This window comes from Oreochromis niloticus, linkage group LG9 (assembly GCF_001858045.2).
Source record: "Oreochromis niloticus isolate F11D_XX linkage group LG9, O_niloticus_UMD_NMBU, whole genome shotgun sequence".
Classification (NCBI taxonomy): Eukaryota; Metazoa; Chordata; class Actinopteri; order Cichliformes; family Cichlidae; genus Oreochromis; species Oreochromis niloticus.
In genome coordinates, this window is record NC_031974.2 from 942,353 (window position 1) to 959,522 (window position 17,170).

Consider the following 17,170-nt stretch of genomic DNA (forward strand, 5'->3'; position numbering starts at 1 on the left):
CAATGCCACAAAAGAGACACAGGAGCTGTCGGGTGATGGTTTGCACATGTTGGCAAAATCACTCAAAACGTATCGACAACTAATTTAATTTCTTTAAGTTTTTCAGTTAAACCTTTACGTCTGTATTTGGCTTTGGGAGGTAATGTGAGGTTACAGAGGGAGGCGGCTCAGAAAGAATCAGGCCAGCCAGCTGGAAAACCCTCTCTGTGGAACACCTGCAGTGAATTCATTAGTGAGACTCCATCGTGTAACATGCAGTGTTTACAAGTGACAAACATCTTGAATGACTCAGAGCAATTAGACAAACTGTAGATTATAACAATGCAAACCACATTTTAAGTCCCCATGCTTACAAAAAAAGTATCTACTTTTGTGTCCATTTATCAGTTTGTTAATTGATAAATAAGAATACAAATAAATGCTAGTTTATAAATTGGACTAGATTTTGCCAAGAGACTCCTTCCAAGACTATATTTTCTGTCGTGTGTGTGCCGTTACAGTGTTGGACGCTCGTGTTAAACATGGCCAGGATGGACATAGCCAAGGGGTCAGTGGGCTCCACATTTTGAAGCCTCAGTGTTAGCATTTTGGCTGCTACAACTTTGACTTGCTACCACCAAAACTCTGTGTCCAAAGCGTGAAGTCGCCGATACCTGCTAATTAGTGCTACGTAACAGACTGCTAAAATCCTTGAATTTAACTCACTGAAACTGAAGCACAGGCTTTTTGTACCATCTGCTAGTACAATTAACTGCACAGACAAGCCCTTAACCTTGAGCCTGAATTGAATCCAAACAGGTCTGTTATGAAAAACTGGCTGGAATTAGCCACAGAGGCCAAACCGTTCTTCATAGCAGGCTGTAAACATGTTTATGTCTGCTGTACTCTTGGACATTTTGACATGGAAGTCTGTGAGGACTGCAGTTTTTAATACTTCCACACTGGCTTTATTCTTCACCCACATGGACTGCCACTTGATAATCTCTAATATCTCTAATATGGTCATTTCAGGCTGTGAAAGCAATACAAAAGCCACACTCGCCTGCTCTTCAAGCTTTCTATTTGAAGGAGAGCCAGTAAGAGTGAAGTGGGCTTAAAGGAGCCTGTTTCAGATGATATTTACCTCCCCCTCCCCTCTGGCCAAGTACCAAGGTCTAGTGTACGGTAAACAAGGATTATTATGAACTGTGACTTGTGCAAAGCCACTCTAGTAGAGTTCAAAAAGCACAACCTTTAAGATTAACAGAAACAGTTTGACTTTTACACTGTTGGTTACCAAATGAAACAGTGCAATGCGAGAATGGCCCACACATTATGACTCCCCACAGGAAGGAAATACATTTTACAGTTTAAATACTACCCAGTAAAGACAGCCTGCATGCCAGAAGCACTGAGCATGAAACTGTACTGCCACACAATTGAGCACTAAGCATATAGGACGTGGACATGAAAGCCTTCCATACATAATAAACATAATTCACTGTGACACAATAGAAGCAAGGCCGGCTGCCACTCTGGTAATTCTGACCCTGGTATCGCTCAGTACTGGATCATATTTTGCGGAGGCTCACTCTTTTCCAGTGTTAAACCAAAGTGGGGCCCGTTCCCAGCGAGCGGTGCTTTGTATGAAAGCGGCTGCCAAACAGCAGATGTTGTATTAGCTTTGATTCATTTAGAAGATTGATGCGTCCATCATGAATGTCCCAACACGCCACCCGCTTCTTCCTGATTCAGCAGAGTCCTTCACAGCAGGCGGACGTTTGTCACCGGCTGGACTCGGATCAGCCGCTGGAGCAGAGACAGCAGAGAGATGAACACGAACGAAACACCTTCTTTACGCTGCAATCCTGTCACCTGTGTGTCTGTGTTAAAGGGTGAAATACTGATGAAAGAGGGAATAGAAGAAAATCAAAGAAGGAGAATATGAAACCAATAAGAAGAAGAAACTGAACAGAGAGGAGATGAAGGGAAGAGTGGCTGAAAAACAGAAACTGAGGAGAAAAAACAAGCCTCTTACTGTCGACCCATCTGGGGTTAGGTTTTGTTTAGGTCTCATGCTACAGAGGCACGTGTTTAGTTCCACACAGACAAAACTGTATTAAAAGTGCTGGAAATTAACTCTAAGTTGGTGGAGTTTGAGACCACGTGTTGCTCTGAGTGACCCGGCGGGCCGTGCGTTGCCGCTGACTCTCCTCTCCAATCAGTTTTAAGTCATTGGAGTGGAACAAGAAGAGTCATCGAGATATTTTCACCACACTGACCCTCAATGGGTCACCAGCGAGCGGGTGCATGATAAGAAGCTATAGAGGAGAGGAGATGAAAAACAAATGAGTAAGATGTGAAAAGAGACAAAAGGAAGTGAGAAAAAGTGCAAAACAAGGCGGACCTTGACTGTACGATCCTCCGTATATCTTGGGGAAAAAAATGTTGTTCTGGCTGACACAGAAGATGTGATGATGAAGATTGGAAGGATGAAGATGTGGATAAAATGTGTGAGAGAAAAGGAAGAAAGAGCTGCTAATTAGAATAAAAACAAAAGCTCAAGAGAACAACGGAGACGAAAGGAAAACAGAAGGGAGAGGAACAGGAAGCGAGAACAGAAAGGCCCAGAAGGAAAGATGATGATGGTGATGATGATGATGATGATGATGATGATGATGGTGTTTGACCTGTTGACCTTTTGACCTTACTGACATCAACAGATTTTTGGATAGAGAAACAGATTTCGACCTCCGGCGTGCTGCTGCTGTTGCCGCCTGGCTTCCCTCCTGACTCAGCTCACAGTCCCTTTACACACTGGACCAGTACCACCAGTATGCTGACACAGCTCTGTGCTGCTGTGTGTGTGTGTGTGTGTGTGTGTGTGTGTGTGTGTGTGAGGGGAGCAGTGGTTCCAGCGACTTGGCCAGCTGCTGCAGAAGTAGGCCAGGAAAATGACTAACAGCAGCAGGCAGGCACCAGCTGTGTGTGTATATGAATACGAGGAGGAAGCAGTTTACTTTGCTGTGTGTGTGTGTACGTGTGTGTGTGTGTGTGTGTGTGGCCATCTGGATGTTCAGGACAAAGGCAGAGTCCCGGGAGGGTTTTAACATCTCCACGCTGCCCCACGTTTAAACCCACGGTCAGGCGGTCCCCACTCGTAACAGTTTTATAAAGATTTATTGGTGGGGCTTCAAAGCAAACGTGACCAGATCTCCATCCTGATATCCTCACAGCTCATCACACATGGTCAGGGGGTGACTACGTTATTGTAATCACATTACATCTTTCATTTACCATTATGTCGTTACTTGCGTTACAGAGGTTGGCCAGATAGAAGTGGGAGAAACACATCAAACGTGCTTTTTTTTCTGTGCTGCAATCAGCTGATTTCAGTTTGCGTGCTGACAGGAGGGAAACGCGGGAGCGGTATGCCGATACAGCTTTTGAGGAGCTGTATTGTCTTCATTACTTTTATTTTTGTTGCACAAAAGGACAAGAGCGTGATGGTAAAGTGGAAACTGTGTCCAGGACAGAAACAGCCGCATCATTCAGCTCTTTGCTAATGCTAGCTAATGCTAGCAGAGTGATCTTCCACCTGTAACAGTGATGGGCAGTCGGGCCCAAACGTTTGTAACCTGTTTTTAATAGTAGAATCACCATGGCGATGGCTTTGAAGTGTCTTTGTGCTGGCCTTTGTCCTTTGTGTTCAGACATAAAAACTAATAGAAAGATTGTATGTGGGTCATCATTATGACAAAGTTTTGTGTTGGTGTGTAGGTCTGTAGCTTAAGTGTCATATTGTTAAGTTATAGTTTTAGAGCACTGACTTTCAGGTCACTTTAGAGATTATCGGGACTGGAGTGTTAATGCCACGAGTAGCGTAACAAATTAGGAACTAATTAGGAGCTTTCTTTAGGAACTAAGTGTGTAACGTACTGCATTACTTTACAAAACAGGAAGAAGTCATGTAATATATTACCTGATGGGCATGATGCCAACACTGGTCATGTTCTATAGGCGTTCTGTAGTTTTACTATTAATCCTGGGTTTGAATGTAGACGTGACAGCAGTAAGACAAGAGTAAAGAGCGAAAAGACATGTGAGGAAAGATAAATAAGAAAAAAAAAGGTGAGAAATGAAAGAAGGAAGGTTCAGTCTCTTGGAGAACATTAAAATCACACAGATTCAAAGTTTTCTTGCTAACATGCAAATGCTGGAGGTGTGTTTTTAATCCTCACAGCACTGCAGTGCCAGCTTTGAAGAATCGTTTCTGTGCATCTTCATGTCTTTATATATATATTTATATACATGTGGTATATGTGTGTGTTCCTCCATGCTGTGATTACAAAGCACAAAAAGCAGCGTGCCTCCCTGCTGCTCCCTCTAGCTGTCAGGAAGACAGAGTGTGTGTGTCGGCCTGAATGGCGACGCTCCCCCGCCGCTAATTATTCATCAGGCGGGAAGAAAGGTCGGTCGAACAGGGAAAGCTCAGCGAGTAGCGCTAACGAGCCGGAGAACGGCAGCATAAAGAAACTGCTCAGATGAATGAAGGTCATCGGTTTGCTTTCACATTTCCTGCTTTTACCTGATCAAACCAAACAAAGGCCTCTTTATTTCTGCTTTAAAGGGGAAATAATTACCCGAGCATTCAGTGAGGGGAAGACGGCTCCAAAAGATGTACTTGACCCTGAGAGACCTGAGCTCTGAAGCAACACTCCTACTTTCTGAGAAGAAGTTCACATGTATGCAGTCGTAAGTGGGAGCTGGATGAAAGGGTCAGTGTGAGGTTTATCTGTGGGAGCTGATAAAGGTCGTGTATTCACTTTTTTAAAGCACACACTGAAAACAGAATCTCCTCCTTCTGCTCAAGTGTGAAGCATTAAAAAGATTTCACACAGCAGAAAATCGGCTTACATGGTCACCTGACATTTATTACATGAGATATACCAAAGATGACATATCACAACAATCTCCCTGAGCGAAACCAACCCAGCAAACTCAAAGTAATCCTATACTTAATGCACTTCATATTAAACATTGTGCAGTGCTGCTTTACAGTTTAATGAAAGAAAAGAGGAAAATTTGAGGCCAGTTCAGCTCCCAGACTCTTGTACCACACAGTGACCCCGTGCTGTGTGAATAGATGCAGTGTGCAGTTTAGCATCGTCTTGCTGACATATGCAAGCCCTTCCTGAAGGATGAGAGGATCTGTTGCTCTAAAACCTGTATCAGCATTGATGCTGCCTTTCCAGGTGTGCAGCCTGCTAATTCCTTACACTCCCATCCAATCAGAGATTCAGGCTTTTGAACTGAGTGCTGATAACTCTCTTCTCTTTAGTTCAGAGGATGTGCTGTCCACCTTTTTGGCAGCAGTGTTTCTGGATCGCGTTCCCATGTCCCTTCTTCTCTGCACAATGATGCGTTAACCTGCCTGTGTGGATGGGATGGTGAGCTGTATTCCCAGACAGGCCTTTCTGGAAGCATTCCTGACCCCATGCACTGATTCCCATCACAGAATCAGGTTTTAAACGCTGTTCTGCCTGTTTGTTTAGTTCAGATTCAGATTTTGTGGATATAAATCAGATATTTATTGACATGAAATTAATATGATGTGATGGCCCATTTTAGCCCATACAGAGTGGTTGCTAGGTAACACAAAGATGTCATAATATCTGATAGACATCAAATCCTTCAGGGTCCTGCCACGTTAGGTCACTTAGCTCCTGCTGCTGTATAGTTTAGTCAGGATGGTGACTTTTAGCACGTTATATCTCTCCCCACCACATTTCTCTCAGTGCTTGTTTTTCGTGAGATTGCTCAGTGGTTTAATTTCCCTGCATTTACAACCAGTCTCCCTCTGGCTTTATGTTTTCCTTCCATCATTGTCATCAAATTAAAAGTAAAATGTGCAAAGTCAAGTCTTTTTTGGGGCTCTTGGTGGAAAAAGAGACCCACATCAGAGCAGGTTTGGTTGCTTTCAGTCGTCTCCAGGTTGCTGCTGTAGTTTCAGTATTTTCCCCGGGCGCAGGGCCGACACAGAACAGGTTCTGATGTCCTGGCACAAACGTTCACTCACTCACACACACACACACACACACACACACACACACACACACACACAGTAATATATGTGCTTTACAGGTGTGCACACAGCAGGTCATTATTTAACATGAATGCAGAAAATGTATCCGCTCCACTGAAGATATAAACAGACATTCACTGATTCAAGTCAGACTCACTCTCTCCCCCTCACACACAAACACACACACATCTATACTAACAGTGAGCGTTAGATTAGCTGCCTCATTAGTCCTCTAAATGCCAGCTCATTGGTTAATGTTTTGATGCCACGCGACACACGATTGAGAAAGAATATGTGAGTGTGTTTCTGCCTCGGTGGGCAGTGTGTGATGCCTGCAGAGGTGGCAGCAGCGTTTACTGCTCCTCTAACTGAAAGGTCTCAGGTATGAGCCGACACAAGGTGGCTGCTGAAGGGCCCCTGAGCAAGACGCAGACATGCCGCCTCCTCCTCTGTCACTCTGTCACATGGATCTTTTAGCGCTTTGTCTTGATCACTTAAACGCTTCCTCCTAATGTGAGCCGAGATTCTGAGGATGGCATGTACTGAACCTTTCACCCATCCAGAGGTAAATCACTGTGGACATGTACTGTTGAACAGACCCAAAACTGCAGTTCTTGTTTAAATATTCAGTCATTTTGATCACATTATTAATTTTTTGAACAGTAACCACGCTCTCCTCCTCACATCTTCAAATTACAAGGGCTCAGTTTGAAGTGTGACACGTTCCTGCAGCCGACTGAAGGCTTTAGTTGATTTACGTCTGTCAGCAGCAACAGTTTATCATTGATGTGCAGCCGACAAATCTGCAACAAATCAATTAAATCTGTATCAGAATCAGAATATAATTATATAATTATTAATAATAATTTATATAATAATATATAATAGTAATATAATATAATAATATAATCATTAATCCCTGAGAAAGTTATGAAGTATTAAAGCAAAAGGTGTGCCTAATGAAGTGACCTGTGAAGGTATATAATTCATTGACAAAGGGGATAGGTACAGGAACTATTACAAGGAGAAACTAAAGAAAATAAAAGGTTATTAAGCGTATAATTATTGTAAATGAGTGGTCATGGCCATCCTCCAGCACCTTCACAGCCCACGCTCTGCTCTTTATGTCTTTACTTAGTTGACTTTACTACTCGCCCGACTGTTTATTAACCTTTATTTTATTTTAAATGTGACGTTAGTTTTATATATGAAGAAGAATGAAGTATGCAGAGCATAGGAAGGTGAGGCTTATGATGTCAGCTCACTCACTTGCCCATTTAAAAAGCCTTTGTATATAAATTAGACTGGACTCCAGGTTTTGTGACTCGCGATCCTGCTACAGAATAAAATCGTAAAGATCAGACACCTTTTGGAAGAATATTCACCTTTTAACCTTCTAGAATTTCTGCTGATTTAGTAGAGGTGTGTGTGTGTGTGTGTGTGTGTGTGTGTGTGTGTGTGTTGAGATTGCAACATTTATGTGGAGGCAACAAGGATCAAATGCAATCACCTGGCAGGAGATCATTCAGGAGCGTTTTCTCAGTAGCGTTCAATAACGGATCAATGCTGTGCACAGCAGAGAGCGAGAGCGACCGAAGGAGGCGTCAGTTTGACCAACAGGTGATGTAACGAGACATTCAGTTAGTTTATAGCAGCAAACGTGTTTATTAAGACTGCAGTCAGTACGAGCAGAGGGGGTTTCCTAATGCACACACACACACAGATAACTCTTGCCAAGTGGGCTGATTGAGTGTCGGATTACTGTTCACTTGTTTTCATTGGATTATCCGACTGACATATTGGAGAAAAGCCTATTAGTAGCTATGGAGACAGAAAGCCGGGGTAATCAGAGCTCTAATTACAGGCAGACGAACGCGGCAATCAGCAGAGCGAAGAGCAGCTTGTGATTTTTTTCATTCTGTGTGTTATAGGAAACCACCATGAACCCAGGAGAAAATGTTTTCACTTACTTTACCTAAATATGTAACTTGCTTTATGGATTCATAAAGTGATATGTGACTACATATTTATTATGGCTCATCGTTGATGGCAGTAGTGAGGTGCCTTAAAGTTGAAGGCCTTAAGTCTTACCAACTAAAATGAAACAACGATAGAGTTGAGCTGCCTTTCTCTATAAGCACAGTAAAAGTTTGGTGTTCCTCAGGGCTCCACTCTTGGGCCACAGTTATTCCTTTTCCATATAAATGACTTAAATCCAAATATATAGTTCTCTTTATATTTGCAGATGATTCCTTTTTATTTATGTCTAATTTTCAGTCATTGAAAAAGAATTCTGGAGCAGTTAAAACAAATAAAGTTTCTCCAGTCATGTTTTTTTATGTTTTCACTGACAGTTCTTAAATCATCAACTGGTGTTAACTGAAAATCAGTTTACTTCATTTTTTTAAACTGTACACAAACGCTTGCATTGTTTCCTATAATAATAAGTTTGAAGGAAACAGAACTACAGAACTTGCCTAAAATTACCAGGGTTTGCAAACAAGCTGGCATCTTCCAAGCAAGCTACAGATGATTTCGGCAACTTGCTAGCAGCCAGATAAACTGCAAGGAGGTTTTTGGTTGCACTTTTAACCAGCAACTGCCAACAATATCCAGACCACTCACCAACTGGTTGTGGAATAGTTATTTTTCTGTAGCGACTGGGAGTCGCCAGGGGGTCACCAACAAGTCTCTAGGACTGTGTGACTGAGGTTTAATTGACATCTGGTGGTTCATAGCAAAACTAACTATCAGCAACTAATAAATACTCAGAGAAAACAAAAGGGGGGAAAAACAAATTTTTATGTTTTAAGCGTCAGCTTTTTATAGCCCACAAGTGAGAAGTACCCACAGTTCATGTCATACCAAAGGAGTATTTCTCTCCAGCTCTCACCATCACAGCATTCAAACTCACCAGCACTTGGTTATCAAAACTGTGAGATGCCCTACCCCTAATGCTTAGATGTTAAAATAATCCCACTTGATCCTACGTATGTAGTTTCAGATGTAGAAAACAGAAACTCTGTCCATTCATCCATCATGCAAGTATTAAAGGCCTGCATGAAATAACATTTGTTAACAGATGCTGGGGTTTTTGTCTGATTTTATTAGTGATGAATATAAAGCACAAGCATCAAATCTACATGTCTGAGAAATTGCCATTATTAGAAAAAAATATAGTTGTGTAGCTACTCCTGGAAATGTGGATGGGAAAGTTGCTGCACAACGGATCATAGAGTTGAGTCATGACCCCACCCCTCCCTGTGTGATGTCACCGCTGAGCCATCAGTCTCCGCTGACCACATGCACTTGATCAAGTTTTCAAGCTCGTTCCCCCATCTCCACTGTCAGTTACTGAGCCATCATCATGTCTTGCCAAAGGGCACGTCAGCATGACTCACTCAAGCAATCATTGTCTTGAAGTTCCCGGTCCTGATTGTGATTCAACATCAGGTTGCAATCTGCTGTTCTAGTAGCCCAAACAGACACACTGGCTGAATCCGGACATGCTAGCAGCAAGCTTTTAATGGGCGATAAAGCGGGAATAACGGGAATCTGATCCTCGCTTCATCAGCACTTACTCATAGGATGATGCACTGCAGTAAGTAACTGGCTGAGTGATAACATCACTGTATTTCAACGCACCTCAGCAGTACTGGGTGTACAAAGTGACCACGCGCACTGATAAAGAAAAGAGAAGCACAAAGCTGTAGTGTGTTTTTCATCTTAAGATCTTTTTCATTAGAGTTTAAATGACAGACGCAGATCAGAAAGTTATACAGGAAACTAGAATCTGTAACTAAATATCCCAGATTTTATCCAAACTTTACATTTTACCTTGTTCACTTGAAAACTTTAAAAACTAAATTAATTTGACAAAATTCATCTTATTGGCTCAGGTTTCTTTGTTGTACCACTTCACCATCATTTTAATCACCCACATGAAATCTAAATCATTTAATATAAAAATACTAAATATTGAATTCAGTCAAATAATTTATTTTCCATAATTTCCTTGTACATGTGCAATGACAATAAGGTGCATTACTTTTACATATTAAGCTTAGTAATTGAATCTTTGGCCCTATGAACATCACATCTCAGTGGAACAGGAGAAATATGACAGGAAATATGAAGAAAGCCACAAAAGGTCATTTTAAAGAAACATAAAGGAAACTGGAAAGTGGATTGAAAGAGTTAAATACAGTTTGGAGCAAAAAAACAAATCTGCAGCAATCTGCTACCATCTTCACTGCATCTCACACACACACACACACACACACACACAGACACACACACAGCACTTTAGGCTCCAGGTCATCTGCATACTACAAAGCAGGCGTGTTGTGGTCCTTAGTTTCTGTTGTAGCGATGACACCGGTGTGCCCCGAAGCAAGGTACAACTGTGAGTTCAAACTCGCACAAGCTCAGTTTGTTAAACTTCATGCAATCAAGGAAAGGAGTCGATGGGAGGAAAACCTCTCCTCTTGCTCCTTTGTTATACCTCATGATTATGATAAGGGCTTCAAAGTATCTGACGGTTAAGATGGAATGAAATGAATGTGCAGTCATTTTTCTGTCTCTTTGTGTGCTTCTCTCTCGCCCACAGTGTGTGTGGCCAGGTTTCAGTGCTGCGACATCGACACCACAGCAGGACTCGGACAGATGTGGTGGAGGACGAGGAAGACCTGTTACCAGATCGTAGAGCACAGCTGGTTCGAGACCTTCATCATCTTCATGATCCTCCTCAGCTCCGGAGCGCTGGTCAGTCACGCACACACACACACACACACACACGCACATGCACACACACACACACACACACACGCACACACACACACGCACATGCACACACACGCACGCACACACACACACGCACACACACACACACACACACACGCGCGCACACACACACACGCACGCACGCACACACACACACACACACACACACACAGGCTCCTTCAGCTTCATTCTAACTGTAAAAAAGATCATTTTTACTATTTTTTTTCATTTATTGTGGTTGTATTTTTAACTTTGTATTTGTATCTTAATGTACTTTAATTTATACAATAAATGAGCTTTTTTTGCATTCATATATTTACTCAGTAAAGTAACTGAACTAAAGAAATCTTGCTTCTCTTGCTTCAGTTGATTGAAACTGTCTAATGAAGGCAGCATCACTGAATTAGTTAAATGAATACCAGTTTACTTCACATTACTGTAGTTTATATCACTTGCTGTATTTATTTGTGTTTATATACACCGCATTACTAATATATTCTACTGTCTGGGGTGTCAGATCCATTTTAGTTCATCGGCCCCATTTAATCTCAAATGAGCCAGACCAGTAAAACCATTAAGCGTTCATAAAAAAAGTCTTTGTTTCTTTGTCTCCTGAGTCTTTGTGCTGAGAAATAAACCGTATGAAAACATCCACTTTTTATCTGAAGGATGAAGTCAAACTCTGGCCTTACACAGATTTACATTTAATGAACCGTCTAATTACAGAACAGATGATCAACACATTTGAGTTCACTTTCAAAGATTGAGACAAACAGCAGCAACATAAATCTGATTAGCAGTGATTTACACAATTATCTTCATATATACATAAAACACATTTCACTGATCATCAGCACAGCTGTTTGTAATAATATAATATAAACATACAATGTATGCAGTTGATGTTGGAGATCCAGGACTACATGGCTCTAGTGAGCCGCTGAAATCTGAGATTAAAAATTGTTGAAGCGAATCAAATCGAAGCTCTCCGCCCCCGTTCAGGCTTTTGAGGACATCTACATCGAGCAGAGGAGGGTGATCAAAGTGGTGCTGGAGTACGCCGACAAGATCTTCACCTACATCTTCATCCTGGAGATGATGCTCAAGTGGCTCGCCTACGGCTTTAAGAAGTACTTCACCAACTACTGGTGCTGGCTGGACTTCCTCATCGTTGATGTAAGTTACTGATTGATTTATTAATCACATTATCAGCCAGTCGCTCACTTTAGCTTTTATGTTGGTGACACAAAATGCTACAAATTTTGACAGACAGCAAACCGTGATGAAGAAAAAATAACAGAGTATTTTGTACAGACAAAAGTAATCTGAGTATTTTTAACCCCGTTTTTATTGACTGCATGTATCGAATGTGTTGTCATAGATGGGATTTTGTCACTGTTAGTCTACAACATGGGAAACACTACAAATGCTGTGATGCAAAAGAGTGTGATCAAAAAGTTCCAGAGACTGACCTCTAAAAATCGGGCCCCTGATTTAAAGTCTCAGCAAACATTTTGACATTCAGTAACCATGAGACGGTGTTTTCACGACGTCTCGTCATGGTTGGAAGAAAGTTCCAGAATAAACGTTGTTGCGATGTCGGAGATACAAACTCACAGTCGATTTGAGGTGTTTATTTAATGTTTCCTGGACGTCTTCGTTAGACTTTCCAGCAGGATAAAGTTTGCGGTTTAAAGTAGTTTTCTACTGTTTCTTCATCTATTGGGAAAAATTAAACATTCTTGGTAGAAAGAAGTGATAACCACTGAGACAGAATTTGAATGCCACATGAACATGAACGACTCTATATTTCTCACTTTGTAAGAGATTGACCTCGACATGGAACCGTCAGCATCGATCTGTCTGCAATTCAGTTTCTGCAGACGTATCAGGGTCCTAACATCAGGGTTTCAAACATCTTTCCTGGGTTTGACTGTTCAAGATCATCTCCTTGTGAACATCTGGATGACTTTCGGAACAACATCTATTTTTAGATCTCTCATTCTGTCCTGTTGTACCTCTATGATGCACTCCAACCGTTTGACTCCTCTCCTCTGGGCACATTTTGTTGCACAGGTTTGGTCGTAGCAGAAATCTCAGCTATGATCAGTACGAGCTTCCTTACACAATTCAGGTCAGTTTCTATGCAGGTTTTCACAGTAAAATCACAAAGTGCACAGCAGAAAGGCTGGATTATACTCTGTTGTGGACATGGACAGCTGGAGACTCAATGGCCGAGTAATCATTCCTCAGTAATACTTCTTTTAGGTTCGGTGCCTGATGCATTTGTAGTTGGTGTGCGTTTTTTTGCATGTGCATAAAAATCAGGCAGGTATGTTTCACATTCACGGTCGTCATCAGACAGTGAGTGAGTCATGTCACAGGAACCCAAGCGACACGCAAATGTGGAAACTATAATGTCAGAGACGTCCTGGGAGAGATCTAAGAATAGCAGCAGTGCTGGGCATTCCTGAGAGGATGACCTTGAAGAAGAGATCGCCAAATTTAAATGAGGGAAGGGTTTCGCTTTTGATGGACCTGCTCTCTGAACTCTTTGATCACACTTCATATCTGAAAGTAAACATTGTTACTATATTTTTTACCCTTTCTGTGTAAACTCTCCATGTTAAACATGGTCTATGTTAAATGTGCAGTTTATGTATAAGAAGAGAAGTATTTAGTATTTCTCACTGTCAACAGTGTTACAGTTGTTGTCTTAGTGTAGCAACTTCACACTATAAATAAAAGAGTGAGAGACACTGAGCGACAAAGAAAGGCACAGAGAGAGAGCGAGAGAGAAGTTCAAACAGCCTCCGGACAAATAATCAGCCGTGGCTTTTGAACCTATACACACACACACACACACACACACACACACACACACACACACACTCAAAGATGTGTATGTTTAGACGCTCACACTTTCTTCCAGTGTTCTGGGCAAGTGACACACACAGTTTATGATGCACACCATACATATGCATGCATTGAGTCGGAAATCGACCCACTCCCCCGTCTCTCCCACTCCGAGTGTTTTCCGCCTGGCCGTCTTCATAAATGACACTGACGTTTTTATCTGACTGTAGTGGCCTGAAGGGGGAACGAGAGGTAGAAATCTTGAGTCACCGAACTAACCAAGCACAGATGAGACAAGAAACAGAGTTTTATTAACACAGTCAGAAATGGTGAGAAAGAGAGAGACGCGCTTAAAGCTTCAGGATTTCATTTTTGACCACTAGAGGGCAGAAAAGCTTCAGAACAAGATGATATAAAGTAATCAAAAGAAAGTTTTAGCTTCTTTTGATTTTTTATTTGCAAATTACTTACAGTTATCTCTGCTGTGTTGCTTTATCATTATTTTGATAGAAGCTGCTTGAATAAAAAGTTTTCTTTTTCTTAGAAGCTTTTATTTTGAAATGTATGAAGTAAGTGTAGCTATTTATTGGTTCATACCTTAACACTGAAATTAAGAATTATGAACTTAAACTTACTGAAATTAATTTGGAAATAACAGTAAAAAATAGAAAAAACAAAAAATAACAGAGTAAGAATTTAAGAATTGTTCAAATGTCTGTTACTTTTTCAAGCGACCTTTTCTTCTAAATCCCAGCTCTGCATTTATAATATCTTCTTGGATTCTCTGAAGTAGCTTTGCATGAGTCCCAGTTCAAATTCATTCATCCACTAATGTCCACTTGAGGACATTAGTGGAACTGCAAGTTTTCCAACCCCAGACGTTGTTGGTTGATTGCAGCCTGTCAGCTCATCCTCTGTTGGAAACAAGTCGTTTAAGCTCCTCCCCCTCCCCCTCAACTTTCTCCTGATTGGATACCCATCTCAAACTGAAGATTTAAATAGCTGGTGAATGGAGCTTATCTGCTTACAGCCAGGGCAGCGACCTCATTACTTGTTAAATTATAAATGACAGAAAAGCAGAGGAGGTCCCCTTTAGTTTGATCATGTTTTTGTTTTTTGCACCGTCTGAAGCTACTTCGTATTCATGTGTAGAAATGTTGATGTTCACTGTGTAACCGCACCCTGTAGATCTCAGTGTTGGGTCTGATGGCTCAGTACATCTCAGTGGACCACATCACCACCATGCGTGTGCTGAGGACATTAAGAGCTCTTCGTCCTCTCCGGGCTGTGTCCCGCTTCGCTGGTATCAGGGTAAGAATGAGCTGCGTTCACCTGCAGCCTGACCGACCTGAGGCCTGCTGCTCAGTGCTGGAAATCGTATGTGTCGTGGCTTTAGATATTTCTGGGTTTGATTGGGAGGTGATACCATCCTGGCTTTAATCAGAGATGATATCTCAGACTGTTTTGGATACAGGTAGTATGTTTAACACTGAACCATCCCTCTTACAGCTAAACATAAACCCTGAAGCTGTTTGAAGCAGTCGTTCAGTGATCTGCACATCCATCTCTAAGAGCACCCAGTGGCTTCTCAAAGTATCACAAAACAGTCTGCTGTATTGTCTCATTTTAAAAGCCATGGATCACTCAGGACTCACTTGACCAACCAATAAAAACATTTATTCTTTCTCAGTTCTCCGGTTCTAGAAGAGTCTGTAAAATAACCATTTCCTTTTCTGCTTGCAGCTTCACCTGAGAAAGGCTTCAATAATGATAAAACTTTTTTGTAGCAGTGAGTCCTTCGTCATGAGCTCAGTGATCACAAACCATCACTCTTCCTTTTTCAGGCATCGTCATTCAACTGTAGCTCCGTCTCCTGGATCAGAACTTTCTCTGGCTTTCTTTGCCCTTCATTAGAATAGAAGTTAACTGTCCTGCTTCTCTTTTCTTTCCCTTCCTCCTTCTTCTGTCTCTATATTCCTGTCCCTATCTTTTTCTGTCCTCTCTCTCTCTCCTCCAGGTCTCATTGATCAGTTTGGTAGCCAACACGTTGGGTTATTCAGACTTAGCAGCCATCAAATCCCTGCGGACGCTGCGGGCCCTGCGGCCCCTCAGAGCCCTCTCCAGATTTGAAGGCATGAGGGTAAGAGTCAGTATTATCGAAACAAACACATCTGGGCATGAATGTCGAGTATCCAGCTGAATGTCAAAGGATTTAGTGCACTTATGCTTTAATTCATCACTAAAATCTGAAAAAGTAAAAGATCTTGGGTCAAAAAACAAAGCTTCTCCTCCACGTCTGTTTTCTTTGCACTTAAATAGTGTACATTAAATATACAAAAAAAAAGTGTGTTAAATATTTAATGATCAACAAATTACCAATTTTTCAATAACATAGGCATTGGCATTTAAAATAGATGATAAATACAAATTTCAAAATAAAAGAGAGACATCCTTCAGCCTGTTGTGAGTGTTGTTGCTGCATATTTTACCCAGCAGAGGGCACTCAGCAGCATCCCTGGTGTCAGTATGTTTGAAAGGCCACATTAAAACAACCAGCTGATCTAAGAAGAGTCAGGCAAAGTGTAAACGCTGACATACACACTACACACATCACAAATGTTAAGAAATTAGTTTACGCTTCATGTGTTTGAAAGAAGATCTGATGATTTATCAGAATATTGATGTTTGAATCCCCAAACGTCTGTATTAATTCCAACAGTCTTGTATCCACATTAGCAGTTTAGGAGTATCCAGAAGTGACTGTATTTGGCTAAAGTATCAGTTTGTGCTGGGTAGTTTGGTTAGCAAGCTGCATCCACTTTAAATGTTCAAACACAGCAGAAAGTTCCATTTTAATGACTCAAAGCAATAAAGCGAACATCTAAAACACAGCAATCAACTACACGTATCTTTGTTGACACACATGTCAATCGAAGTGGCCACGCCCCTTACTTCAGTATCCAGATGGATGAATTAAAAAAGTAAATCATCCCCTGGTGCAGTTGGTATGACGGGAGAAACAGTTCTTGAAGACAAAGTGTTTTTAGCATCCTGTAAACACTTTTATTTCTGCTGTAAATTTGGAGATTTTAACATAGGAGTCTACGGGGACTGACAGACTTTTAAAGCCAGCCTCAAGTGGACATTAGAGGAAGTGCAGCTTTTGGCACTTTAGTTATGCCTTCATTTTCCAGCCCTGGAGGTTAGCCCATAGATGAATTCACTGCAATGGCAGCTCAGCTGTGTGCAGTCTGTGTTAATACAGCAGAGTTTGTGTGTATGCCTCAGCTAACAAGCTAACGCCTCTGACACACCCACCAAACAAAAGAAACATCACCTTGATGCCCGTTGCACACTGTTGCATGTAATTTCAAACAGAAGACTGGAGCCAAACACTGAGCACTGCTTCAGGTTTGAATGTTTCTTATTAAGTTTATGTGCAGCTCACTCAATGCTAAAAGGCTCCCT

At 41.5% G+C, this 17,170-nt stretch overlaps 1 protein-coding gene across 3 annotated transcripts in view; it reads left to right on the plus strand.

Annotated features, from left to right (window-relative positions):
* The window catches only part of LOC100703031 (sodium channel protein type 4 subunit alpha), a 243,891-nt gene that overhangs the window by 200,827 nt on the left and 25,894 nt on the right, over positions 1-17,170 (plus strand). For 2 of the 3 annotated variants that reach the window (XM_025910382.1, XM_013265205.3), the window contains exons 24-26: positions 10,674-10,828; positions 11,849-12,022; positions 15,720-15,842. In XM_025910382.1, coding sequence (XP_025766167.1) covers positions 10,674-10,828; positions 11,849-12,022; positions 15,720-15,842 — 452 coding nt within the window. Of the gene's footprint in view, positions 1-10,673; positions 10,829-11,848; positions 12,023-14,890; positions 15,014-15,719; positions 15,843-17,170 lie in introns of all 3 variants that reach the window. The other variant, XM_019356723.2, reaches the window with a different exon arrangement.